The sequence below is a fragment of the Apteryx mantelli genome, chromosome 25 (genome assembly GCF_036417845.1).
Source record: "Apteryx mantelli isolate bAptMan1 chromosome 25, bAptMan1.hap1, whole genome shotgun sequence".
Classification (NCBI taxonomy): Eukaryota; Metazoa; Chordata; class Aves; order Apterygiformes; family Apterygidae; genus Apteryx; species Apteryx mantelli.
The window spans coordinates 5,925,275-5,953,271 of NC_090002.1; the positions used below are offsets into that span (position 1 = coordinate 5,925,275).

Below are 27,997 nucleotides of genomic sequence, written 5' to 3' on the forward strand. Positions count from 1 at the left end.
GGGGGGGAGCTGGGCACTGGCTTTGGGGCTGCAAGAGGGACTTTCCGGCTGTGTTTGCAACCACGGCGCCGGCAGTGAGTCACCCTCACCCCAAAACCAACAGGACGGGGCGAAACGGCCCGAAGTGGCATGCAAATGCCTGGGGGGGGGGCCTGGGGGCATCCAAACGGAAGAGTTTTCCTGCACCGGGGATGCGTTTTGCAGCAAATTGGGGTTGTTTTCTGTAATCGCCGGGCCACGAGGCCGGGCGAGTTTCGGAGAGCTGCAGCGGCCGGTTTCCGCCGATGACAATCTCGGTGGCGGTTTCGGGGCCGGCTTCCTGCACGCAGCACGGACGTGTGTGCGTGCGTTGCACCGGCGGGCTGAGGAGGGTGCGTGGGTGCGGGCGACGGTGCAGGCAGGACACAGGGCGCGCGTTGGGCTGCAAGGGCGCGTGGCCGGGTGTGTGTCATGCCGCCACTGCCGCCGTGTGGGGGTGTGCGTGCATGCTGCTGTGCGTGTGTGTGTGCACCCTGAGTGTGCATGCTGCTGTGTGCGTTGTGTGTGTGTGTGTGTGTGTGTGTGTGCACCCTGTGTGTGCATGCTGCTGTGTGCGTTGGGTGTGCGTGTGTGCACCCTGAGTGTACATGCTGCTGTGTGCGTTGGGTGTGCGTGCGTGCACCCTGTGTGTGCATGCTGCTGTGCATGTGTGTGCACCCTGTGTGCATGCTGCTGTGTGCATTGGGGGTGCGTGCGTGCACCCTGTGTGTGCATGCTGCTGTGTGCATTGGGTGTGTGTGCATGCTGCTGCGTGCATTGCGGGTGCGTGTGTGCACCCTGTGCGTGCATAGTGCTGTGTGCGTTGTGTGTTTGCATGCTGCTGGGTGCGTGGTTGTGCATGCCACTGTGTGCATGCTTGCATGTGCATGCCACTGTGGTTGCATGTGCCTGCCGCCGATTCTTTGCCGTTGAATCCCGCTTCCCGATTCGTTTCCCATTTCTTTTCCCGGTTTGCTTTTTCCCTCCACTCCAGCCTCACCCCGCAACCTGGCCCCCCGCCACTCCCGCCGGCCGCCGCCAGGGGGCGCCGCCGCGCCACTGCCCGGCGCCGCCGTGCGGCTTCACTGCCAGGCGGCTGCGCGTTGACGTCAGAGCGCGCTGACGTCGCGGCGGCGGGCAGCTCCGCCCCTGGCGCCGAGCGCGGCGGCCGCAGTCCGCGCCGCAGAGGGTCGGAGCCGGCGGGGCCGGAGCGGGCCGGGTTGAGCCGAGCCGAGCCGAGCCGAGCCGAGCGCCGTGCCCCGCCCCGCCCCCCCGCGCCCGGTGCCGCTCGCGGCCCCGGCCCGCCGCGCCGCCGCAGGATGTCGGTACCGGACTCGGCCGGCGGCGAGGAGGTGAAGCAGGCCAAGGAGATCGAGGACGCCGAGAAGTACTCCTTCATGGCCACCGTCACCAAGGCGCCCAAGAAGGTACCGGGGCCGGCCCGGCTCGGGGCGGGGGGGGATCGGGACCGGGCTCTGTCCCGGCTCGGGGCGGGGGGGCATCGGGACCGGGGTCTGTCCCGGTTCGGGGCAGGGGGGGGGACATCGGGACCGGGCTCTGTCCCGGTTCGGGTTGGGGCGGGGGGACATCGGGACCGGGCTCTGTCCCGGTTCGGGTTGGGGGAGGGGGGACGTCGGGACCGGGGTCGTCCCGGCTCGGGGCTGGGGGGGGGACATCGGGACCGGGCTCTGTCCCGGTTCGGGTTGTGGGGGGGGGACATCGGGACCGGGCTCTGTGCCGGTTCGGGTTGTGGGGGGGGGACATCGGGACCGGGCTCTGTCCCGGTTCGGGTTGTGGGGGGGGGACATGGGGACCGGGGTCTGTCCCGGTTCGGGTCGGGATGGGACATCGAGACCGGGCCCTGTCCCGGTTCGGGTTGGGGGGGCAGCAGGGCCAGGGCCGGCCCAGTTCAAGGGGGGGCTGGCACTGGGGCTGGCCCAGTTCTTAGAGGAGCCGGACTGGGAAGTGGGGGGGGACCAGTCCAGTTGGGAGGAGGCTCCTGGGAAAGGGGGACCTGGCCCGGTTTGAAAAGGGGGGGCCTGACCCCGTTCGGCAGAGGGGAGAGAAGCTGGTACCGGCTTCGGAGGGGGCCGGTACCGGGAAACGGCGTTCGGCCCCGTTTGGGGCTCAGCTGGTAGCAGAAAGGGGCTGCTGGGCCAGTTTGGGGGGGGCAGACTCAGTCCTGGGGGGGCCTGTCCCGGGGTACGGCTCTGGCCCAGTTTGGGCAAGGGGAGGTGCTGGTGGGGGACTGGCACCAGCGGTGGGGGGAGCCGCGGCCCCGTGCAGGGTGGCCTCATCCAGAAGGTGCCGGGGCCGGGGCGGTTTTGGGAGAAAGGAGCAGCTCCGGTGGGTCCGGTTCAGCGCCGTGGAGCCAGGCTGGCCGAATCGGGGAGGGAGCAGAGCAGAGGGGTCCCGGGCACCCCACGGCAGGGGTGCAGGCCGGGGGGGACCCATTAAAGGGGGCGAGGTGGCTGCGGTGACCTGGGGAACCTCCTGTAGGTCACCCTGAAGAGCAGCAGCAGGAAATCCAGGGCGCTGAGCGTTTGGGGCCGGGGCGGTTCGCTGGAGGCTTGGGTGGGAGCGCGTTCGGGCTTGGGGCAGAGGCTGCCGGAGCAGCCCCCCCAGCTCCGAGCTCTCCCAGGTCACCTCTTTACCCTTTCATCCTTGAAGGCCTTCTCCAAGGAGCTCCCGAAATCTCTCCGTGCCCGCCAGCGGTGGCCCTGCTCCCGTAACCCTCGGTGGGCGCGCGGGCAGCCAAGCTCTGCCCGTGACATCGGGCGGCCGCTTTGGCAGGGTGCGGGACCTCGGCTACCGCGGCTCGCCGGCTTTTGGATCGGTTGGCGCTCCGTTCCTTCTCCGGGGGATGCGTCTTTTGCTCCGGCGAGCCGTGGGATTAGGGGAGCGGAAAGGCCGCTGTCGATCGGCGGCATTTGGGGTTCTCTCTCCTCGTCCAGTCTTTCGGGCTGGTGCGCGGCTGCCGGGGAGCCTGGTGGCTCTCCCTGCGCCTCGCGTGCGTTTATCCGGCCTGTGGACGTAGCCTGGAGCAAGGAGCAGAGGAATGCGGAGCTGGGAGCTGCCTCTAGACACGGTTCAAACTCGGGGAATTTTTTTCTTTTTTCCATTTATCCTCAGCATCTTCCAGGAGAGCTGTGCAGTTAATGGCGCGAGGCTGCGGCCGTGTGAACGTTACCGGCCGGCTCATCAGAGAGGGAAGAGGGAACTACTAATGCTTAAGTATCCTACAGGGCCAAAATACAAGTAGCAGGAGGGAACGCAAGTGTGCGGAGGGGGAATCAATCCGGCATCCTAGGGGGCTTTGCTCCTATCCGTGGGGATACGGGATGTCGCGTTACCCCCTTGAATTTGCTGCTGTGCCTATAGGCTTGTTTCGCAGCCAAAGAGCAACCGTCAGACTCCGGGGCTGCTGCAGCCTTTCCCGCCTGGGTGATGCTGTTAAAGGTGCCCGGAGCAACGCAAGACATTTGAGGCTGATAACATCAGCAGGCAGCGAGATCTCGGGGAGCGTGCGATGCAACGGAGGTCGAGGAACAAAACGCTTTGGGCCGCTCTTTTCCTTGCCTGGCTAGTTACTGTGAATAGCGCTCAGTCGGAGCGGAGGCCTTGGCAGGAGAACGAAAGGACGCGGAGGGGAGAGTTGCCCTCCTGAGATATGCCGTTGAGTGCCCCCAGCTCAAGGCGTTTTCGTAGGTCTTCAAAGCAGGATCACAATGAAACCATTAAAACACTTTTTTTGTTTAAACGCGAGTCAGAGTGACTTGCGCGCTTGCTTTTTTTTTTTTTTGTCTTTGAAGCTCTCGGCGTGGTCGGAGGCCTGGAAAGGAGATGGCTGAGACGCGTTAATTTACCTGTGTGGAGGTAGAGGGAATCGTGGAGTGCTGTCGAAGCAGCACCCCGGCTAGGTTTTTTTTGACTCCTTGAACTTCGGCGATGCAGTTTGCATCAGGCGTCGGAGACGGAGGGAGCGTGTCCGAGGTTAGCGCAGGCTCGGGCTCCTTTGTGTGCCCTGCTCAATAGCTTTTCAAAGAAGAGCCTTAACTTGCGCCGGCGCTCGCAGGAAGTGCCAGCGTGCAGCGGAGGAGCCCGCGAGCGTCCCCTGTTCGGCACCGGCGAGCTGACGCCGCGGTTCCCCGAGGGCCAGAGCCCAGCTTGGCCCTGGAGGAAGGTCTGGGACGTAGCCGGAGGGCACGTTGGCCCCGTGCGTCCTCTGAAGAAGTCACCGTGCTCCTTGCCTTTGATACGCTGCCCTGGGGCCACCCGGAGCGATCCTGCAAGCTACGTAACCAGCCCGGGGGATCTCTGACGTATTTATTTCCCCTCTTGTCGCTGACTTGGTTAAGGTGAAAAAGTGAAGCAGCAGGAGGTAAGAGATTAAGAGATTAAATGCGATCGGCTCCGGGTTTAAGTAGGGGCCAAAGCAGTCGAGGTGAACAGAGCCGTGGGCCTTTCTGCAGAAATGTGGTCGGTTTTCCTCCAGGAGTTGGGATTGTCTGGCTCTGCCGAAGCTCCCTTTTCGCTGCAGTTTTACTGGAAATCGGGCTGTCAGCAAAATAACACCAGCTTTGGTCAGAGCGAGGCGGTTCCTTGGCAGGGAGTGGTTTGGAGGCAGAGGTGAGCGATATCGAGCCTTTTGCTTTCTCCAGTATGCGCCTAGATGTTGCTGGGGGATTTTTAGAAACGCTGAGGCTTGTGTCTTGCCCAGGTAGGAACGAGTATGGGTTCGTCTAAGCGGGGAAAGGAGGAGAGCTCAAGGGCAGGGTGTGCTCTTCTGGATCCCTGCATGCCATCCCCAGAGCATCTGGGCATCTGCTCTTCTGTCTCCCTGGAGTCCTGGAGGTGCCCTTGGATTCGGAAAGCGACTGCTGTCACGTCAGCCGGTCAGCGGAGCCTTTAAACTCCCCGTTGAGCTGAGCCGCGTGAGCCCTAGAGCGGGGCGCGACGTGACACTGTGCCTAGAGACCGGTGGCAGAGCAGAGGGGCTTTGCAAGTCCCATCCCTGTCTGTCACTTTGCCCCTTGCCGTGCGGCGCCCACCATCCCGTGAGATCGGATGACGGCGTCAAAGCGGAGGGAGCGCGCGTGATGTCTGTCTGGACCGTGGTCCCCCGGTGCCTGCTCCTTCGCACCTGGGTGCCGGCAGACGGACGCGCTCCCGCTCTGCGGGCAGATCTGCTTATTCATGCAGCCGAGCTGGAGCGCGAAACGGGCTCCAGCCTCCGATCTGCCCTCGGGGAGGCGCGAGCTTCGCCGCACCCCTGCGTGCCCCGCGCTGCCGGCGAGCCCGTCGCCCGCGTTTCGGCGCGGTCCGCGGCCGAGCGGCGCCGGGCTCTGCAGGTTTGGGCGCTGCGACCCTGCGGATGCCGGCGTCAGAGGAGCCCCGCTGAGGCTGCGTGCCGGCGGCGCGGAGGAGAATGCTAATGCGCCGGGCTGCCGCTTTGCAGTGGTGCGGAGCCGGAGCCGCGCGCCGGCGGATGCGGGGGCGGCACGAGACGGGAGCGCGGGAAGGAGAGAGGGCAGGGAACAGCTGGGGAGCTGACGGGAGGATCGCCATCCCCCGGAAAGGCTTTGCCCCCTTCCCCAAAGCGTCGTCCCTGCTGCTGCTTTTTGAGGTTTCCTGCGTGAGCTGCTCTGAGCGGTGTCTGACTTTGCTGCAGTCTGCTCCTTCCCTGCCCCTTGCGCAGCCCCTTCCCGGCGCTGGGCTTTCTGCCCCGTTTCGCTTGGTCCCAGGGCGTCTCAGGTCTCTGCGGTTCTGCTCTTGCAGGCAGGGTGCTAATGAATCTGTCTTCTCCTTAGACCTGTCAAGAGGACAAGGTTGTCCTTGTTTATTCTGACAGAGCTGCTGGAGTCGCTCGTTTTTTCCCCTTTCTTTAATTTCATCCCTCGAATGGGCAGACTGCTTGCAAATCTCCCCCTGCCTTTGGGTGCTTGTCCCACCATCTCCTTGCTTGGCTGCTTAGTGGTGCATTTGACTGTCACCTCCTTACCCAAATCCTCTATGTTATTTTGATTCCTCACTCTCTTCTCATCTCCCTGCAGTTTTTCCTTCTGATAATGAGCTGCTCAGCCTGGAGTGTGTTAAGGGATCATCCTGCTCTTCATACAGGATGATCCCACCTGGGATAGACTTGGCCTTTCTTGGGGTGCAGAAAGGCAGTAATAAGTGAACGCGTTGCTGCGGTTAGATGATCAGCTCAAGCCTGACCTGATTGTATCCCTAACCCGTGGCAAGTGCAAACCACAAGGGTGTTTTGAACTAAGATGATTTACTTTGTAGTTGCTGGGGGCTGGAAGCAGACAGGCCTTTGGTGGTGCTTTGTTAAATGACAGAATCTTAATTATTTCTGTTTTAAGTTGCTCTTCACCTTGGCTCCTTCTCACCACTCTGGCTTCTTGGAGGGTCTCACTGCTGTCTCTAAGGGAGGTCTGTCCCTGTGACCCAGCCCTGCTGCAAGACCGGAAGATGCTGATTTAAGTTCTCCTTGAACTGAAGAGCAGGAAGAAAAGAGCTTTTGGAGATCTGACCGAAAATGAGCAGTCTTCAAAATAACGTGCCAGGGCAAATGGTTTTTGCATCTCTATTCTCCTCCTCCTCCAGTTGCGTGAGGTAGGCTCAGTTTTCACTCTGATGTCTGGTCTTTGGAGGTAGGAAAGGAGTCGGATATTCATTCCCTGTAGTCTTCAGAAGCAGCTCTTGTCTTGTTTTGATGGTGCCAGCTGCAAATGTACAGGAGTCAGGGCCAGCCCATCTGAACGGTGCTGGTTCTCCTACTTGCCCCATTCCACTTCCACTCTGGGCCTTGAGATCTCTTGGTGGGAACCTCCTTCCCATGTGAGCCGCCAGGTCTGGAGCGTGGGAAGTGGGCTGGTGACAGAAGAGCGGTGTTTTCTTTAGGCCTTTCCCAAAATGTGAGGTTGTCTTGTGCCAGGGACCAGCCTATAACAATACTTTCTTTGGGATCCTGACAGTTTTCACCATGCTGCTTTTCCAGCCTGTGCAAATGCTGGAGTCTGTTCTGTGCTCCTTGCTAAAGGTTGTGCTTTGAGGTTGGTTTTTTGCTCTGGAAAACAGCCCTTCAAGGCCAGGTTGGAGTTAACCCTTTCAGATAACCGGTTGGCTGCCTGTAGAGCTTTGCAGGTGAGGATCCCGCTCGTGTGATTCCTCCGAGGGGTTGGCAAGTGGATTGTCCCAGGTGTTTGAGCAACGGGAAGTATGGGACTTGCCTGCTCCGAGCAGCACTCGGTGGAGGAGGCTCGCTTGTGCTTGGTTGTGTCTTTATCGTCAGGAGTTTCCTGTGGCGACATTCCCGTTTGCAGAAGGCTCGTTGCGTTTCCTCTTGAGCTCTTTGATTAGCGCTGCTTATCTGGGGACTCTGACTCACGTTCACTGAGCAGATCGTCGTGACGTTTGAGGTGACTGTTCCCGAACCTGCCGCTGGCGCCACAGAACAACGGGTGCAAAGGACCTTGTGCTTGTGCTTCTGCAATTTATAACCGCTTGGCCTGACCGCCCCCTTATCAGTGAGTTAAGGGACCATGGATTGGATCAGCGGAGGGCTGGATCCAGTGTAGGAGGGTCAGAGAGTCCTGCAGAGGAGAGATGGTGAGGAGGACCGTCTTGTTACCATCGCAGTGGGGTACTCCAGAGCCGCTCTGTCAAAGCCCTCTACAGTATCTGAACGGCTCCATCCCATGATTTGGGTCATCTCTCTATCTTGACCATCTCCTTTTGATTCAGCCTGTTTTGCACTGTCCCCCTTTACCCTTGGGCTGAACGTCATCACGGCGTGCTGCCCCAACGCGGCTCACCCTCAGCAGGGCAGGACTTGAGGAATGGGTGCTTTGAGGTGTCTCAGTGGATGGTCCAAGCAGAGAGCTGCCGTTTGGGGTGTTTTTCGAGCAGCCCTTGAGGCTGAGGCTGGTGTGTGGCTGTTCTCCTCCCTCGCCGACCCCGGGGGCTCCCTGCCTCTGGGAAAGAGGGATGCGGAAGCTGCGGCTATTCATGCCCTTTGGGAGGCCGCCCTGCTTGCCCTGTCGCATTGGGCTGCTTGAACTGTGAATTTTAATTACACTTTGGGATCAATACGGTGGCCTTGGTAACGAGCTTATTGCTGCTGCAGAATCTGTTTACTTCAGGTTGGTGACAGCCAAAGAACTTAGGTGGCCGGGGACGTGATGTTCCAGCTAGTCAAACAGGCCGCATTGTAATTCGGGTGAGGATCCCGCAGCCGTCGGGGAGGTGGGTACAGCTTCTCTTTGGCTGCCTCCTGCAGACCTGGAGTCTGCAAGCAGGTCCCATTCCTGGCCAGCAAAGGAACCGCTTAATTCAGAAGCAGTAATTTGGGTGGGGGCTACAGGATCCTAGTTTAGAAATGAGGTGTGTGTGTAAGGAATGGCTCCTTTCGGGCTTTGTGGGGAGAAGGGAGGTAGGAACCTGGAAAGGAGGTTCCTCGGGGCTTTGCCTTGCTGAAATCCGCTTTGTTTTCTCCTTCCAAGTGGCCTGGGGTGAGGTTCCACCTGCGTCTGCTGTTTTCTGTCTCTTCTCCTCTGCCTTCCCGCAGGGAGCCCCGAATATTGCACATTCTTTTTCTGGCACCGTGGGGGGAGGCTTAATTCCAACCTGGGCATGTTTTGGAGCGAGAACATCTGGCCGATCCCTATTGACCTTGGAGCTGTCAGCTGTTTGCAGGCAGCGTAGCCTCAATCTCCCTGCATAAACCAACTGCTTCTCCAAATATACCCTGAACTCGCCATCCTGGCAAGGAGGTAGCAGTTGACTTCCGATCCCTCCTCCCTCCCTTTCTTGGAAGGGGCTTAATTGTGTGAATCAACCCTGTTTTGTGGGAAGGGGATGTAGCCGGCTGTTCTCCGACATGGGGAGTCAGCATCCAAGAGGGTGATGGGCTACTGATGTTTGTCTGTCCTGGTGGTGATTCTCATAGACTCTTGGGCAGCAACAGCCTAAGCTGAAGTCTGGGGTTTCTCTCCTGCCTTGCAGCCCCTCTAATCAGAGGTTGGTGCCAAAAGGAAAGTCATTCCCAAAGCTGAAAAAAGTAGTACGTTGGTAACCGAGAGCCGGGCTGCTTTAGACGTAAGTGCTTTTAGATGCACTTGCGGAAATACCGGTGCAATGGGCTCAGGGGGGACCTGCCTGTGCAGGTCATGTGGTGAAGATGGGAGAGTTTTTTTCCTCTGAAGGCTGGAGTGCTTTCCTTGCGTTTCCGATTGCACGGCTGTATTTCCTGACTCTCTGGAACGTATTGCAAATAGGCTGCTTCTGTTTGGACTCTGATCCTGCCAGGCATTTTCCCTTAGAGACAAGGCGTGGGGATGGAGGGTCTTTAAACTGTAGCTGGGGTCTAACCTGGGTGTTTTTTGCCACGTTGGTCTCTTGAAAGACTTCAAAATGGGCCAGATAACCTGGTACTGGGCTGGGTACGTTTTGTGCCACATCAGAGTTCAGTTCTGTTGGTCATCGTCGCTCTCTTAAAGATGTGATAAGGGTTGAGGTGGTTCAAACTCCACATGCCAGCAAGGGAGAAGCTGTTTTCTGGGTCTGTGGAATAGAGCTGCCCCGGCAGGTGGTACCTCCTTGGAGAAGATGCTGACCTGTAGCACCAAGCAGGCAGAGCAGAGCCTGGCCCATGGTGGTGTTGGGTGCTCCTGACTGCTGCGGTGAAAGGAAGGATCCTCTGCAGGGATCCTGTTGCTCCCTGATTTTGCAAGCCAGTTCTGGGGAGGAAAAAGAGGCAGATAGGACACTCGCTGTGCTGGGTGATGTGGGTGAACAGACTGATCAGTTCCCCCAAAACACAGGTGCTGCTTTAGGATGGTGAAGGAAAGGTCTTGGCTTTGCTCATGGTCAGCTATAGGCTGTGGCTATCCCTCGCTTTGGGCCCATATGGGGCAGCTAAACAAGCCTTCCTTGGAGACAACGTCCAGTTTGATGGCATTTCCAGGCACTGCCTTGCTCTTGTACAGCTGTGATGGTAGAGCTTTGTTTTCCAGTTAATTTACAAAGCAGCTTTAATTAAAGGACATTCCCTATAAGCTCTGACACACAAATTTCCATGGGCTTCAAAATCGTAAGTGGCCAGACAGCCCATCTGAGGCTGTTAGTCCTTGGTTTGCCCCACGAGCCCTTGGGCATGACTTCATACACAGTCCTGTCCATGAAACGCTCCTAGCAAGGTAACTCCAATTGATATCGGTTCTCTTATTCCCCCGATGCTTGCTTTGCTGTAGGCACATACCTGGGTAGTTACTGCAGATGAGTTGACAGATGCTAACTCCGTAATGTCTCCAAACCCATCATGGCCAGCTCTGATGAGCGAGCAGCCCATTAAAGACCATCAGGCTGCGCTTTCCCTGTTTCCAGGCCCCTTATCTGTCCTCCACGTACCATAATATCTCCAGTCTGTCTGGCCAGGGGATGTGTGTGAGCTAATTAGTTGACCCAGCAAGCAGAGCAAATTGCTTTTTGCATTGTGCGCCACGGGAAGCAATGTTTGCCGGTCCGGGGAGCCGCGTTCCCACGCCGCGCCGTGCTGGTGCCGTTGATCCGCCTCGCTCGGCGCTGTCGGGGTTAACCCCCGAATAGGGCCGGGTGATCGCTTCCTTTAAAGGTCCCGGGTGTGGAACTCTTGCCTGCTCCTGCTTCGAAAGAGATAGCCCTCTGCGTAAAGCACGGAGCGATCCTTTGCCTCGAAATCTCCGAGTCCAAGGACCAGATGCGTTTTCTCCTGACGGAGCGCTTTCCCTGGGCTGCTGGTGGAGGGAGTGCACCTTTGACCTCCAGGTGTTTATAAGGCAGTAATTACGCCCAGTTACTTTTTAACAGTTGAACGCTTAAAATCACATTTATTTTATTTAATGCGGCGTTCTGTTTATTTTTCCCTTAACCAGCTTTTACAGCGATTCCCACAATGACTAAAATCTTGCGGCCCTTTCCAGCCCTTTAAACTTTGGAACGGACCCGTTTCTTTCCTGATGTTTCTCGTTCTCTGCTGGGCGTCGGGAAATCCTTAATTCTCATCTTGTACGCATGGAAACTTGTTTTTTTCCAGTGCTTTAGCCAACCAGCCCTTCTTTGTCAGTGAAGGATTGGAGGCTGGTATTAGGGCTTGGCCGCTTTGCTTTGCCAGGACCTCAGCGCTCTTTATTTCCTTGTCGGGAATGGCAGAAAGGTTTCCAAACGGAGGTCTGGCAGCTGGCTGCCATCCCCACTCGGGGAACTGGAGGCTGTGGGGAGAGGTCTCTGCCCCTCCAGGAGGAAAAAGCTGCCTTGGGACCCATCTCGGAGCAAGGAGCTAAAGGTACAGATCGAAGCGGCGCTGAATTCGCCCGCTCCGCAGCCCTCGGACGGTGAATCTGCCAGGCGGCTCTTCCCAGCTGTGGTGTCCCTTCGCGCGAAGCACTTTGAGGTTTCTTTCCGAGTCCTGCCTAGCCGAGGTTGGAGAACCTGCACGCCACCGAGGAACGACGCGCGAAAGCCTTGCTGTTTTGAAGGCCACGTCTGGAGGAGGAGCAGCAGCGGACGGGGCTAGATCCCGGCGATCCAGCCCGGGTCCTGTCCCTGCTGGCTTTCCCCGGGGCCATGCCAGGAGGTGCGGAGGGTCAGACGGTGCTGAGCACCTGGGTCCAACCTCGCCGCCAAGCTGTGCGCGTGCACCTGCGTTAAGGGAGGTGTTGGGTGTCGCTAACCCAAAACTCGTCTGCCCGGGCCTGCCCCGGCCTCGTGCTCCGTCTGGGGGATCTTTTGCTGATTTGGATGGAGCGGGGAGAGGGCTGGCGTGCAGTGGGTTCCCTGCCCTCGCCCAGACGCTCTCCTTCGGGAGCCCGTGGGAACGGGGGCTTGGCTGATGCTCTGCCCTGCTTCGCGGGTCCTCTAACCACCGCCGAGCCCCGCCAAGGAGGGGGCACGGTGCCCTGGCACGGCCCCATCGCCGCGCTCGCACTCGCCGTTCCTCCGCCACCGCAGCGCTGCCCGCTCGGGCCTGCTGCCAGCCCGCTCCTGGCTCCGGAGTCAGCGGGGAGGAGAGACATCGGGAACCTGAGGAGAGACATCGGGAACCCAAGGAGCCCGCGAGCAAACTCCCTGGGAGGTTTGTGGGTCGCTTTGGGGAGGGCTGTTTCCTCCTGGTCAGGACACATAGGTCCCCCCTGGGACCTGGGTGGTTGCAGGAGCGGAGCCTGGGAGAAAAACTCCATCCCCTCTCCGGAGGGGTGGCACAAGCAAACCTGCCGCTCTGCTCCTCTTTTTGACCTAGAAAAGAAGAAAAGCCTCATGCTGGTTATTTATTTATTTCCTCGGCTGCTGCGTGGCTGGAGAGACCTCAGCCGCCGGGGTGCCTTTGCCCTCCCTCGCGGCCGCATTGATTGAATGCGATGAGTTGCTTCTGAAAAGAAATGAATTAAAGCAATTGTCGTTTAGAAATGCCTAAATGTCCCAGCATGGCAGGACCTGGCTCCTTGTGAGAAAACAGTCACGGCTTCCCAGGAGGACGCTGTGCTGGGGAAATGGTCTTTCTGCAAATGATGAATTGCTGCCAGTAGACCTCGGTGTCTGAAGCTGCCCATCTCCAGGCCTGCACGAATCAGTCCGGGTAAAAAGCTGACGATAAAATCAGCTCTGCAGTGCCCGTGAGGCTGGTAAAGAGGATGAATGCTGATTTAATATGTAAAGCGCTTCTTTGTCGTGCTGGTAAACTCGGTCAGCCTAGAAATGACGGACGTCAAAGGCAAGTCATACGAGGGCAGAGTGGGCAACCAGTACCCCCAGTCTCTTTCGAAAGTTATTGTGGGCGAGAGGAGATTAAATGAAGGGAATTGGCTGCCCTGAATAGCCCTGGTCTCTGCTGCTGGCTTTTTGCAGTTGCAGGAAAGGTCCCAGGACCCTCAGTCTTTTGGGTTTTTCTCCTGGGGGCAGAAGCGGGTTACAGAAACTCTTGCTCTCCAGGTTGTGGTGTTGCCGTAAGAACGTGCTCTGCTCTGATTTCATTGTCTCTCCCTGGGCGACTGCTCCGTATCGTAGAGCTCCTCGCTGCCCGGGGGCGATGGCAACTCTGGAAGCCGCTTTGGAGGCTGCTGTGTTTTTAGATGGTTCCCTGCTCCCTTCTCATCTTTCTTCTCATCTTGTGTGAGCTGTTCTAGGGATGGAAAGAACAGAAAATTAAAAGTAGGGTGGTCTTCTGTGGCACGGACAAGTCTGGCTCCTCCTGTGCCAGCAATAAATCCAACTGGACTTACAAAGCCTCCTCTAGCTCGGAGAGGATGCGGGGGAGGACTTCTCTTATTCAGTAAGGCCAAAGCACTTCTCCAGCGAGGCTCATGGGGAAACGTGGGATAAAACATCGGAGGTGGCACACCCTGCAGTCACGAGTTGCCGGTTCCTTTCTGGGGAGACATTACCAATCCAGAGCTGGAATCGGTTTGCCCTTCCTATCTTGTAATAATTAAACAAACGAGGCTGTATTTGCTGTGGGCGCTTGCGGGGCTGGGTTCGGGACTGCCGGGTCAGTCTGTCTACACGTGGGCAGGTGTCTTATAATATTAGGAAGGAGCCAGTTGCTGCAGTGGATTTTTAGCTACGTGGTGGCTTTGGGAAGCACCGAGCTGAGCGGTGCAGCCAAACGAGGTGGCCAGGCTTCGCCTTGCAAGGGCTCGGGGGGGTCCCCATCACTTTTTTGCACCTTTCTCCGGGCGCAATGTTGTATCAGAAAGATCGAAGCTCCTTCACCTCCTGCCCCGCAAGAGCGGGCGCCTGCGCGCCTTGTTTGACTTGAAAGCAAGCAGCCGTCGTTGGGAAGCGCCGGAGCTGCGTGGGAATGGGTACGGTCACGCCAGGTTTCGCAAGGGGAGAAAATGTACTTCTGGCTTGACAGGGGTGATTGAGAGCAGGCTGCGTTCAGCGTTGCTCTGCTGAACCTTGGCAGGCAGATGGCGGGTCCTGGTGTCTTTCCGCAGGGCGCTTCCCAAAAAACCTGCCGCGCCAAGGGAGGCAGTGCCTGTTCGGCACCGGGCTGAGGTGCCCGCTGGGATCCTGACTCTGGCGCTGCTGCTGAGCCTGTAACGTGGTGGCGATGCCCAGAAGAGCCCCTGCGCTCTCTTTCTGGGGAGCCCTGGGTGAAAAATCAGTGCTGTGTTGTTTTTCCTCCTTGATCACGAATTGCTGGGATGAAAAATATTTTCCTTACTATTAACCGTTGTGCTCCACCCGGCTGGAAAAGCTGTTTCCAGCAGGACAAAGCTTGGGATCTGATTAGCAATCGCACCGTCGGGAGCCAGAAGCAGAGACCGTTGCCACCACGCGAAGGTGGATGGGCCGTTCCCCTCTCGCCCCCGGCCAGCCCGCTTTTGGCTGCAACCCCTCCGCAGCAGGCGGCCCCGGATCGGCAGCCCCCGGCGGCGATGCCGTTCTTTCCAATTCCCGCGATGTGCCGTGGGATTACGAGATTTCCCTGCCCTTAATGCCAGCGAGAGCACCTGGCACGTGGAGAGGTAACGTGGCCGACGGCCCCTTCACCTGGCTGCAGCAGGCACCTTCCTCCCTCGCCCCCCTCTCCGCTCGTTGCCGGACGCCGCGTTAATTCGCGTTTGGAGGGGGTTTGACGCGCGAATGATTCATTCGATTAGGAAGCCGCTTGCAACGTTTGATGATAATTTTAGCCAGGGCAGATTTTGCTAAGCTGCCAAGTTCAGATAAGCTCTGGTAAAGCCACGGTGGGGATTACTGTGGTTGATTCAGCACTTGGTTTCTTCGGCAGTGATTTCCCCCTTGCCCCCAAATTCAAATTCCCCTTTTTAGAACTGCTTGTTTCTCCCCAAAGTGGGATTGTGCCTGGGAGCTGGCTCTGTGCCCACGGCCAGTGCTGCCAGGAGGGACTAGCGTCCGAAGAGGACGGTGGTGTCTGGTGGCAAGTGGGTCTCGGTCAACCAGGCGATGTCGGGACGATGTGGAGCTGGGGGGGGACCACAGCAGCCGTCCATCCCCACCCTCTCCTCCTCATCACGTCCTGAACAAGCTTTTCCCCAAGAAGCCATCCAAGCAGTGCGTTTCGCTGTAGGGAAGTGCCCTGACCCATGGCTCCGATGTCCCGGCTGTCCTGTAAGCAGGGATGGAAAAACACCTGTGACCTGAGCAGCAAAGCCCTGGTGTTCTGCTTTTCCTCCTAGGTTCACCTCTTCCCTGGAAACCTTTCCCTGAGATGGAGAAAATTCCTCAGCTAACACTTTAAGCTGTTTTAAAGCCAAGAACTGCCTTATGGGACATGTTTACACCCTCTGGTTTGATGAGTTGCCAGAGGGAGAGGTTTGGAGTGAAGGGGCAGAAATATTGCTGCTCTGAAGTTGCTGATGTTTTTCCCTCTGGAAATGCCTACGGACAATATGCCAGCCTTCCTCCCAGGTGACACAGGGCTTTCTCAGGCTGTCCAGAGGAGATCGATCCAAGCAACAGACCTTGAACAGTGTCCAGCAAAGTCATTCCTTGGTTAGGAAACTGGTGCACCTTGCTGTCGTGGGCCTGCCTGCCAGCTCCGGACCCGTGCCCTGTGTGCGCTGCTGCTACCTGCCTGGTATCTCTCACGAGAAGTGCTTCTGCTCCTCTTATCTCTCGGTACCAGCTCTCCCAGCATGATGTAGGTTATGATGCCCTCAGGTTTTCCCTCCTGCATGAACCAGCCTAAAACAGCTGCAAAACCAAGCCTGCAAACTCCATTTAACATTCCCCTTCCTTCCACGAACACAAGTTCATGCAATTTGCCGCTGAATCACGTGGCGTCTGCTGGGAAGTCTGGTCTGGGAAGCAGGTACCAGGCGGTAACGTATCTGATATGGAGGAGCTGGCTAAAATCCTTTTTGCAGCAGCACCCACAAAAAAATATGGGCTTCTTGCCTGGGTCTGACGATGGACTTGAGCTGGTGCCAGCGGAAAGGGTTTCACCAGTCCCTTTGAGCTGGTATTGAGGTGATGAGCTGCTTGGTTTGGGGAGCAGCTTGGGAGATTGGGGCTTTTAGGCTTTTCTGGCTGCTAGGGGAGTGGGGCCAGGTACTTCTTCTCCTGTCCAGCCTCTTGGAGGAAATGCTTGATGTCCACCACCCAGCATCATCATGCACGTCCTCCTGATAGCTTGGACTGACCCGAGGGCTTCATGTCCCCATTTCCCATCCTTGCGGGTGGAAGCAAAATACCAAAGCTGTTTTCAGCTCATCAGCTGGGTTTCTCCAGGAGTCGTGGCTCTGTTTTATGGTCCAAATAGCCATAATACTGCTGTAGCCATCCTGATCTCAAGACTATGCGGATCGCTCCTTTCTGGGGTGGATCGTCTCAAGTAAATAGTTTCATTCTTTTCCCCTTGAAGACTGTTTCCCACATCGAAGCTTTCAGGGAGCTTTTGGGATTGTTGTGGCATGGAAAACCCATCCTTGAGGCCACTGTGGCTTGTCTCTTTCCATCATCTTGATGTCTTCAGAACTCTTCTCGAGGTCTCCTGGGTCTGTGGGGATGCTTTGTTAATCCCACTCCCTGCAACGACGTTTCATCCCGGTTAGGTGGCAAAATTAAATCCTGCAGTGCCACGATCAGAGGGAAGGGACCGTATTGGGGCCCGTGGTCAGCTGCCAGGGTGGGGGTCTCCTGTGCGGTGGCGTGCCGGGGAGGGGATGGCTGGCTCTTTTCCTAACATTTGGCTTTCATTTCTGTTTTGTCTCAGTCGCCTTTCTACTCCAGCAGCAGAAACGGGGCTTTCTGTTGGCCGGTCATGTGGGATGTTTGCAACAGTGGAGTAGTTTGGGGCTTTTTTCCCCTCCTTTCGGCCCAACGCACTTGAATTTGAGGAGATGGTGGTAGGTGCTGGAGCCTTGAGTTGCCTCTGGCTGAGTGAGGAAGGAGGGGCAGCTGTTTTAGAGCTTCTCTTACAATGGAAACATCTGTAACGCAGAGGAGACTGAAAGTCAATGCAATGTCAACTGCTTTTTGTTGAAATGTTCTCTCTCGCTGAGTGTTTTTCCCTCTGTTTTTAGTGTCGTTTTTGGAAGGATGCGCCATGTTTTTTAACCTGCGGGATGCCCTGCTCCTGGGGAAGTGTTTGGAGAAACACGAGGAAATCCGAGTTTCTGCTGGGACCACCCCGGCTTGCTTGCTGTTGCGCTTTTGGGCAAAAAAATCAATCTGGACCGGTTGGCGCAGGGTCTGTTGGAGTGTGGACTGTGCTCTGAGCGGCACAGGTGCCTCTGCCCGTGCGCGGCTTGTCTGGAGGGTTGCACGGTATTTGTGTTGTATAAGTAGTCTGACTTTTTTGGCAGGAAACTCAAAGAGCCAGAGATGGGCTAAAGGAGATGTTTCAAGGCCGTTTGGGTGCTTTTTTTTACCTCAGGTGCGAGGTGTCAAATCCGCTTTAACCTTCTGATGACAGAAATGATCAGGCAGAGGAAGGGATCCAATTTTGGGCTCCTGTAGCCACAGGTCTGTTCCCTGATATGTTTGGTAATACTCATTTCTATGACTACAGCAGTCAAGGTGGACTGAAGGGAGCCGTGGGCCGGAACATCCTGGAAAGACAACGTGCCGTAAGAAGCATCTGCTGATTTAACGCTTCTCTTCCTTTGCGCTTTTCAGCAAATCCAGTTTGCAGATGACATGCAGGAATTCACCAAGTTTCCAACCAAGACGGGACGTCGGTCTCTATCCCGCTCCATCTCACAGTCTTCCACCGACAGCTACAGCTCTGGTAGGTGCCTGGCTCCTTGCCTCCGCACAATCATCTCCCAAAGCCGGTGTCAGCCAGAGCAGACGCTGCTTGTGCTGGGTGTTGGGGTGCTCCATGCCACTGTGCAGATAATTTTGGGGGGTTCCTGGCCTTTGGCTGGCAGCAGCGTCTTTTCCTCAGATGCTGAGCACTGGGTTTTGCAGAAATTTGGATGGGTGCAGGGCTGTCCCTGTGCAGTATCCTCTGTGCCTGGAACAGATCTCGCATGACAGTGAAATTGGTTGCACTCAGCATAACGAAGTCTTGTAGCTTCAGCAGTTTTGAGGGAAGGAGGATTGTACTTGATTGCCTCTGCTCTGACAAGTGGCTCCGTCAAAACTCATCTAGGTTGGGTTTTAATTTACCTGCTTTCCTTTGAGAGAGGTTTGTGTTCCGCTAAATCAACCGTGTTTGCTCTCATGGTTAAACCTCAATGTATCAGTTAGCTTGGTAGTTTTAGAGGTAACATGAGTGCAAAATTCATTCTGGACGTTGGCTTTCCTTACGAGATCTGTAGTCTGAGACGTTAGCATGTGCACGCATGAAAACTTGGAAGTCAAATGGAGCATAAACCTACCTGGACGGTAGGAAGCACCCTGACTGCCAGACTCCTGAGATCCTGGGGTAACATGCATTTCTCTCCTGGCTTAGCTGCCTCCTACACTGACAGCTCTGATGATGAGGTCTCGCCCCGCGAGAAGCAGCAAACCAACTCCAAGGGCAGCAGCAACTTCTGCGTGAAGAACATCAAGCAGGCAGAGTTTGGGCGCCGGGAGATCGAGATTGCTGAACAAGGTAAAGGTGGAGCGTGGGGTTTGTGGGGCTGGATGTTGTGCCCTCTGGAGGCTGGGAGTCAAGCCAAGGCATTTCCCGAAACTCCTGCTGCGGCCTTGGATGCCTCGACTCCCTCGTCTCCACCCCCCTAATCAGCAGATTATGTGGGGAAGAGCTAGACGCGACAACAAACATTAATGATGTGTTGCATCCATTTTCTAACGACAGCAAGGCTCTTGCAAGGCTTAATGTTCTGGTGGGTTTGGATGGGAAACCTCAGTGGGCAAAGATCTTGCAACGCCTTCAGAGACACTAGAACTGACAGTCTCAACCCCTTCCCTTGGGGCTTGTGGGAAGCTGAGTTACAATTTCAGTGGGGCTGGTTGGGTAACTTTGCTTTCAGGCTCCTTTTAGACACATGTTGCCAAAGCTGTGGAAGGGGGAGACAATGCAGGCGCGTTTAGAGCAGCTCTTTTGATCTGTGGCAGCACCATACTCATCTTCTTTAGGTGCGTGCTTCTCGCTGATGCAATTCTGCTGCAGGGCTGGTGACCTCCTTTAGCTGGGGCACATCTGATGTCTTCCTTGGGCAAAACGTGCCCCAGACCTGTCTGGTTATGTGGTCGCAAGGACACTTTGTCCTGAGCAGCTTTGTCAAAGTGATGAATGACGCTGACATTTTGATCCCACTGTGGACAGACCTGCAGGGCTGGGGTGGGGAGCTCTCTCCCCAGCTGTATAACAGCTATGGCAAAAACCTTGGGGCTGGATGTGTCCTGTGAGTCCCCGGAAAGGGGAGCAGGTCTGGCAGAGAGGGGGGGGGTCCCTACGGAGTAAGCCATCATTAAAACCCCTCTGTTCCTTTTACAGACATGTCTGCTCTGATTTCACTCAGGAAACGAGCTCAAGGAGAGAAGCCTTTGGCTGGAGCTAAAATCGTGGGCTGTACACACATTACAGCACAGACTGCGGTGAGTGGCTGCTTGTCTGGGGTGGGAGAGACCAGCTTTTCCCTGAGGAAGAAAGTCCCTGAGTTTTCTCCTAGCCTTGAGGAATAGGAAGAGGCACCCCTGGTTTTGCAAAAACACCTTGGAGAGGTTCTGCCACCTGCGTTTTCCCAGGGTGATGTTTCCTAGAGCCGATTGCTGGTCCGTTCCTCGCTGTCCGTTTGCCCCACGGCCGTCGCCGCTCCCTGGGGGCTGCCGCTCACCGCTCTGTGTTGCAGGTGCTGATCGAGACGCTGTGCGCGCTGGGGGCGCAGTGCCGCTGGTCTGCCTGTAACATCTATTCCACCCAAAACGAAGTGGCAGCTGCCTTGGCAGAAGCTGGTGAGTATGAGGGTGCCTTGGGGAGCAATGCCCTTTCCTGGCCTTTCTTGGTTCTGTAGGCTTGTCCCAGCTGGCCACTGCTGCTTTTTAATCCTCTCCGGAGGGTCCAGATCTCTTCGGGAATGGTTTGCAGCTGCTCTGTAAGCAGTGAGGTCTGAAATGACCTTTAGCAGCTCAGCCCAGGGCAGGGTTTGTGTGTGTGCTGCGACACAAGGAGAGTCCGTGTTGGTCGTAGGTTTAACTTTTGACATGGTAAATGCAAATGAGATACTAGAGGAAATAATTCTTGTGTGTTTCCTGCTGTAAGGAGCTGGCTGGATACCAAGATCCAGAGTTGCTGCAGTGGAGGTTTCCAAGAACAGGTTGGACCTTCAGGGAGGGATAAGCAGGTCTGATCCTGCTGTGGGCTGAGGTTTGATCGCTGGATGGCCTGTTGGCCCTCCTGTCTGTGGCTTTCCTGAGTTGGCCCAACTAGAGACAGCACTGTGCACTTCTCCAGCCCTTTTGCGGGAGTATTTTTGCTGGTAGTGCTGTTAGAAGGACCAGGAGGAGCAGTTGTGCAAGGCTGGGCGTCAGCTTCTGCTCGGGACTCTGCTGGGCTCCTCTGACTCTTCCAAACTCAGCAGATGCCAAAGATGATGCTCTTTTCCTTCTAGGTGTTGCCGTGTTTGCCTGGAAGGGGGAATCGGAGGACGACTTCTGGTGGTGCATCGACCGCTGTGTTAATGTAGACGGCTGGCAGGCCAACATGGTAATGAGCCTTCTTCCAGCCCTTCCTCTTCCTCCATGGAGCAGTCACTGATGGGCTCCTCACCCTTCCCTCGCTGGCACTGCCTGGCTCCTTGGGGCTGTTCCCAGGAGCCCTCTGGGGCTGCCCAGGCACCTGCTGACATTGCAAAGGCCACTGAGCTGCTGCTAAAGGCAGGGGATCCCAGAGAACGGCAGCCAAAGCTGGGTCGGGGGCAGCGCTGAGCCCCCGTGGGGTTGTGGGGGCTGTGGAGACAGCATCCCGCAGTGATCCAAGGCGACACAGCCCGATGGCATGGGAGCGTCTCCTGCCAGAGATGCTCTCCATCTCTTCCCCCTTTCCGCCCCCCAGCGAGGCCTTTCCACAGTGGAAGCCCTGACTGCCCCATGCTCTTCCTTGCCTGTTCCCTAGATCCTGGATGATGGCGGGGACCTGACCCATTGGGTTTATAAGAAATATCCCAACGTATTCAAGAAGATCCGAGGAATTGTGGAGGAAAGCGTGACTGGCGTGCACAGGTAGAAGGTTTGGGAAGGCTGTGCCTTGAGTCTGTCCCACAGAGACAAACTGTCTGGAGATTGCTCTTAGTGCGTTGCTGCTCTGTGCTCCGGATCTCCCTCTGCGTGGGAGGCTGTGCCCTGTCTGGCTGCCCCTGGAGAGACTTGGTGTCTAATAACAGTGCTAAGGAGGAGTAACTCAACAAACTTTTGGCTTTGAGGGGTGTGTTTGTGCACCGTATGGAGTTAGGGTTCTCTGAAGAATGAGCTGGATCTGTTGCCCTCTCTTTTTCCTCACTGGTTATCTAGAAAGCCTACTGAGATTGGTGTCTTTTGGTCTTTGAGGCCAGCTTGAGATGTCCTGTGTTGTGACTGCTCTGGGTCCCTGCCGAGCATGGTGTGCAGTGAGACGTGGGCATCTCACTCAGGCTGCAGGGGACTTGGCATGAGCCTGCAGAGCTCTGGGAATGTGTGGGTTACCCCGATCGCACCTTTGCTCTCACCTCTCTGGTCAACCGCACATGTCTCTGACCTGCCTTTGTCCTCTTCCAGGCTGTACCAGCTCTCCAAGGCCGGGAAGCTGTGTGTCCCAGCCATGAACGTTAATGACTCAGTCACCAAACAGAAATTTGACAACCTGTATTGCTGCCGGGAGTCCATCCTGGACGGGTGAGTCCAACTCTTCTCCCCATTCCCACTTTAACTCTCACACTGGAGGATTTGGCTCCAGCTCCTCTAGAGGGAAGCTGGGGCTCTTTTCTGCTTCGCCCTTGCTGGGTGCTTTCAGGACCTGGTGTCGGGGCCTCTTGCTGCAGATCACTGCCCCGTGCCGGCAGCGGTGTGCGCCTGACTAATCCCAACACAGGTCTCTCTCTGTCCCCCAGCCTGAAGAGGACCACAGATGTGATGTTTGGAGGGAAGCAAGTGGTGGTTTGTGGTTATGGGGAGGTGAGTTTCATAAGCTCCAGCCGGCAGAGCTGTGAGTCAGCACCCCCTGAGCCATCCTTCCCCTGGGGCTCGGCGTCCTGCCCCTTCCCTGCGTGAAGGCCACTTGCCCTTGCTTTAGGAGCTCCGACCTGTAACCTGCCTCGTGAGCCATTACCAGGGAAATCTTGCTAAAGCCTGCTGGGAGGCTGGAGAACAAGCGTCTGATTTCCCAGCCTGCCTGCAGATTCGCTGGGCTGCAAATACAACAGTTGCTGGGAATGCTGGCCTGAATTCTAACTACCCATGGGTGCTCCCATCTGGTGTCCCTGGACTGAATTCAGCATCCAGGCCAGCTGTCACTGAGCCTGTAAAAGAGGAGGTGGCAGGGCAGGCTGGATCTTGCTAGGGGATAACGCTCTGGTTGGGGAGGAATCGTACCACGAACTTGTAAATGATTCTGTCCTGGAAGAGCACGGAGCCGGGAGCTGACACCTTCCCTCCATCTGTGTGCTGTCTGCGTGGGTGTTTATCTTCCTGCGTGGTGATGGCCCTGGCAGTAGCTGCAAATGCTCTTCCCGGCAGGAACGTGCTTACTAATTTATTTAGACACCAGTGGAGCCCAGCTCTGCTCAACCAAGAGGCTGCGCTGGCTTTCGGCCAGCAGCTCCGGGGTGGCATGTGACTCTCCAGCCGTGAGGCGTGCTGGGAGTTGTAGTCTCAGGGACTCGCCTTGAGTTTTACTGGATCTCTTCAAACCAAAGTAGCCCTTCCACCCTCACTGGTTTGCCCTTTCGGATGTGGGTTGGATGCCCTGTTTGCCCTGCCTGGCCATTTTCAGTAGATCTGAGCTTGGAGCTGGGTGATAAGTGAGGGTGTCTCTGGAGATGTTTCTTCTGCAGCTTCCTTGCATGGAGCTGGCCCCCAAAAAGCGGGCTGATCATGTGTACATGCAGACTAGCCAGGTGTTAGTACGGGTCAGGGGCATGGAGAACTGGGCTTTGCTGGGATACTTCAGTGTAATTGTATAGTGGAGGGAGGGATAGAGTCAGAGATGCTCTTACGTGGGCTCTGTTCTTCCCCATGCTGATATGGGGAGCGTGGGATGGAGGATCCATCCCCCAGTCAGTGCAGGAGAGCTCTGAATACCAAAGGAGCCCTTTGGTTTAAAGGTGAGTGGGGGAAGTTCACGCTCATCCAGATTGGCTTTAACCTCCTCTCGGAGATTTGAAGGAGAAGGAGAGGTCAGAAGGGCTCCCACGAGGGCAGGGGCCATTCAAGCTGTGAACGTGTTGGTTTTTGGAAACCTCCTGCCAGCTGGCCACTGTACGGGAGGGCAGCCTTGGAGGGGGAGCTGGGCTGGCTGCAGAAATGCTGATCGCCAGGTATGTGGTTGAGTGGCTCCAGAGCCGGGTTTCCAGGCTGGTCCCTGGCATTGGGCAGATGGCTGGGATTAGCATCTCTCAGGCTGTTTTGGGAAAGGGGGGGGCTGCTGTAGCACTCGTTGTGTCCTGCAGGCTGCTTCACGCTGATGCGTTGCCTTGGCAGGTTGGCAAGGGATGCTGTGCCGCTCTGAAAGCCCTGGGAGCGATAGTCTACGTCACGGAGATCGACCCCATCTGTGCTCTCCAAGCCTGGTGAGAGGTGTTACCTACTGCTTATGAGCATCTCTTCCTTTGCACTCTGGTCTGGCCTCTTTTAAACCCTGACAGAGGCTGAAACGAAGTCAGGAGACTCCTCAGAGAGCGTATGTCTTCTGATGAGGAAGGGTTGGGGCAGCTTTCAGGGCAGGTTGAGCAGTGGGATACGAGGTGGTTGGCATCTGCCGCCAGCTGGCTTGGGAAGACTGCTCGAGGGTCCATGCAGGGCTGGTTGAATGCTCCACGCATCCCTTGGCTCCTCCGACATATGTAAGAGCAGGTTTGGCACCTGAGCCTTTGCACAGCCCTTCCCCTTGCATCTGGCGTCCCCGGGGGTGTGGATGGATAGTGTGGTTGCTGTTGTGAGCAATTCAGAGCTGCTTTAGCAATACAGCGCTGAGATCCCTCCTGGCCTGGGGCAAATGCGGAACAGGTTCTCTTCCTCACCATGGTCCCTGTCCCCCTTTCCCACCAGCATGGATGGATTCCGGGTGGTGAAGCTGAGCGAAGTTATCCGTCAGGTGGACGTCGTCATCACCTGCACAGGTACAGCAGAGGGGTGTGGGATGATTGCTGCAGGCGAGTCTTGAAACAAGTGCTGGCTAAGAGGGAGCAGTTGTTCCCGAGCGGGTGTCTGGAGGCAGGATGCTCTGGAGGAGTCAGGGATGGAGGACAGTTTGCTGCCACACGCTGCTGATTTTACATGAGCAATGGGGGCTCTCTGGGGAGAGCTTTTCCTTTTACCCAACTCTGCTCTTTGACCATAGCCCTCCTCAGCACCTGGTAGGAGGGACTTCAAAGCCGTGTGTCCCCAAAGGTATTTTGGGGTCTCCTGGGGCCTGGTGAATTCATGGGACCAAAGATGAGCAATCGTCACGTGTCCCACTGTTGTCGCAGCCAGGAGGGCGCTCATCCTGGTTGAGTTTCACCCAATGTTGCTCCAGGCTGGGCTTCTCCTCACCAAGGGCAGGGAAGGAGAAATTAAAGGGTTTGTATCTCCGCTGCCTTGGGTTCATTTGTGCCCTCCCTACCTGCAGGAAACAAGAACGTTGTGACCAGAGAACACCTGGATCGGATGAAAAACAGCTGCATCGTGTGTAACATGGGCCACTCCAACACCGAAATCGATGTGGTGAGTCTTCCTGCAGCCTTCGGCTGGCTGCGTCTGTCCTGCTGCTCTCGAACTCATCACTGACTACTTCCAGCCGCCTGCGTCCTCCCATGATAACTTGGCCTCTTCCTCTTTCTCTCGCAGACCAGTCTCCGGACCCCGGAGCTGACCTGGGAGCGGGTCCGCTCGCAAGTGGATCATGTCATCTGGCCGGACGGGAAGCGGGTGGTGCTGCTGGCTGAGGTGTGTTGAGGACTGTGCCGTGATGTTGTTTTGGGGAAGTGGGGTCCCTTGCTAGCCTTTCCCCAGAAGTCATTGCATGTCATGGTTTGAAACAGAGATTTAACTATGTGGAAAGCTGCTGGGGCAATTCATATGTGGGAAGAGACGCAGAGCTCAGGAAAGGGTTTCTTGATTTTTTTTTTTTCCTTGTATTTTCTCTCTTCTCGAGGTAAGGGAAGTCTTGTGTACCACATGCGGCCATGGAGGTGCCATCTGGCTTGTTCTTTAGAGCCAGGAGCCATCCGCATCAGCGAAACACCATCTGCATCTGGCTTTGACAGGGCTTCCCACACAGCAAACTGGCTGGGTGTCTTCTCTTTCTGCTTGAGCTCTCCTGGCAGTAGGAGAGACCAGCTCTTTCCACAGACCATAAAGTCTCTCTGCCCTGTATCTAAGGGTGGAAAACAAGGCAGGGTTTGGACACTCTAGTAACATTCATGGCCCTTGAATCACTGCGCTCTAGTTGCTCTCTGCCCTAATAGACTTGATTCGGTTTGTCGCCACCTTTGGGACAAGTTGAGCTCTTGGCACACCCTCCTCCTGCTTTCTCCTAGGGCCGTCTTCTCAACCTGAGCTGCTCCACGGTTCCCACCTTCGTTCTCTCCATCACGGCCACTACTCAGGTCGGTACGCTGCAGGGCCGGGGCGCAAAGGGTGGGCTGGTGCTCTGGGGCCTTGCGCGTGTCTTGGGTGGGGAGACGGTTTGGAAGAAGCTGGGAACATGCCGTTGGATGGGTGCTCGGGATCGCGCTGGAGCAAGGGATACTGTTGCCGCAGCCTCTCATCTGGGATGTGGTTCTTTGGTTACTGCTTCTCAACTGGAAGGTAACTTTTAAATGATCCAAGCTTCATGGCAGAGTGTTTCTGCTGTGCTGTAAGCAACCGGAGAGCTGTCTTGAAGCTGACTTCGAAGACGTCTTTAGAGCAGGGCTTTGTTTTGTCTTTGGACTCTTGATTTCTACATCCCAAGAAACTGGGGCCAATTTGGGGGGATCTGTGGGTTAATGGTTAAAACACTCGTGAGCGTCAGTGCCCTCTTGGCTGGGTGTGACATGGGTTGTGTTGCGCTGCTTGCCAGGGCTCTGCCCTTCCAAAGAAAATGATGACGAAGTCTGGCTCCGCTCTGCGAATCACGGTCAGTGCTGACTGTGCAAACGGCGCGGTGCCGAGGGCGGCCGAGGCCAGCGCGGCTCTTGGGCTGTGAGCGACGGAGGAAACCGCCAGGTCGGAGACACGGAGCTGGCTGCCGGCTGGGCCTCACCTGCCTCCGTGATGGTAGCGGAGGACCCTAATGGTGGGGAATTTGCTTTTCCCCGCGCTTGTCTGTTCAAAGCGACGAGGATGGGGTGGTGTTTTGGGCCTGGCGCTTGGGGGAGATGCAGTTTTACTTCTACCGAAGGAGCGGCTGTGGTTTTTTAGAGCAAAGCTGTTAGCTTAAAATAAACGATCCCTTCCTTTCCACATGACATGGCAGCCTTACGGTGTAGGAAAATTAGAGCTGCTCCCCTTTCCTCCATCCTCATGTTCTGCTTTTCCCCCAAGCAATAAGCCCAGATGCTGCAAACAGGCTGGGTGACATCTCATTTTCTATCCTTCTGGTCCACCCCCAGCAGCAGTTGGATCATGGAGACCCAGAGAAGGATGTACCTTAGGTGGAAGTGTTTCCTTCAGGGGATTTTGGAAATTTTTGCCCTGTCCCTCAGACTCACGAACCCTTAGCCCTGCTTTTCCTCCTTACTGCCGCTGCCGTGAGCTGTCGTGCCAGCACATGGGGTTGCAGGTGTTTAGTGCCCCCCTGGCTGGTGGCATCCCTGACTGTCCCTGGGCTGTCCCTTGTGGTCTCTGCAGGCTCTGGCTCTGATCGAGCTTTACAACGCTCCCGAGGGCCGTTACAAACAGGATGTCTACTTGCTGCCGAAGAAGATGGGTGAGTGAAGGGAACTATCTGCTCGGCACCCAGAACTGGGTTTCTGACTTGTCCTCCCTGGGCTGCCGCGGGGCCAGCAATTTTGGATGTAAGGAGAAATTTGAATCTGGGCTGGACAAAACCTCCAGAGAGAGGATGGGTTCAGGGAAACCGGCATCCTTAAAACACTTGCTGGTTGTTTAATCTGTTTTCCTTCATGGGCTGTGTCTTGGTAGGTAGCCCTTCTCCTGCAAATTTCCTGGTTAGATACTTTACACACCAAAAGGCACCGAAAGGGGTTGCATGTATCCAGCCCTGTTCAGCGCCGTGGCGGGGGCTTAGCTCTGCTTTAGGGTTACGCGACGGTGAATCCACGGCGCTAAATGGCAGGGACTGCCTAGCTAGACCCCGTTTTAGCTCTCTGTCCCCATGTGTGTTTGCAACAGGGTGCCCTGACCCTTCTCCTGCCACGTGGTGAGTCCAAGCATCGGCTCCCCAAGTGCCGGAGGGGGGGGAACTTGCGTCCCCCTGATCCCCGCTCTCCTCTCCCCCTTCCAGACGAATACGTCGCCAGCTTGCACCTGCCTTCGTTCGACGCCCACCTGACCGAACTGACAGACGATCAAGCAAAATACCTGGGACTCAACAAAAACGGGCCTTTCAAACCCAACTACTACAGGTGAGTGGCAGGTCGGCAGCGCCGTGGGGCAGGGAGCTGCGGAGGCTGGTGGGCACATCTCCCGCGTCGGGGCGGCATCGGTTCCCGGGGGCTGAGCGACCCCTTTGCGGATCGCAGCTGGGCTGCCGGGGACGTGCCGGCTCTGTCCCCGAGCACCCGTGGCCTCACTGTCCCCTCCCTTCTCTTCCAGATACTGATGGACCATATCCATGAAGGACCAGACCACACAAGGCAACGTTAGAGAGATTATTTTTAAAGACCATTTTATTTTGTTTTTTGTTTTTAACCAACAAAGAAACCTGTTTTTACGTTTCTTTTATCAGTGTGAT

General features: G+C 56.5%; 1 protein-coding gene across 2 annotated transcripts; it reads left to right on the forward strand.

Annotated features, from left to right (window-relative positions):
• Positions 1-1,289: 1,289 nt before the first annotated feature.
• Positions 1,290-27,981, forward strand: AHCYL1 (adenosylhomocysteinase like 1). 2 transcript variants are annotated; one of them, XM_067310577.1, is made up of 17 exons: positions 1,290-1,445; positions 17,650-17,761; positions 18,431-18,574; positions 19,424-19,524; positions 19,779-19,881; positions 20,538-20,632; positions 21,041-21,147; positions 21,679-21,795; positions 22,011-22,074; positions 23,599-23,687; positions 24,166-24,236; positions 24,728-24,822; positions 24,946-25,044; positions 25,638-25,706; positions 26,932-27,010; positions 27,548-27,668; positions 27,859-27,981. In XM_067310577.1, the coding sequence occupies exons 1-17, from the start codon at positions 1,338-1,340 to the stop codon at positions 27,863-27,865; spliced, it is 1,581 nt and encodes a 526-aa protein (XP_067166678.1). In that variant the 5' UTR covers positions 1,290-1,337; the 3' UTR covers positions 27,866-27,981. The 2 variants fall into 2 exon arrangements, with proteins under 2 accessions (XP_067166678.1, XP_067166679.1); XM_067310578.1 differs by lacking the exon at positions 27,859-27,981 and having other exon boundaries at positions 27,548-27,672.
• The last annotated feature ends 16 nt before the right edge of the window (positions 27,982-27,997 follow it).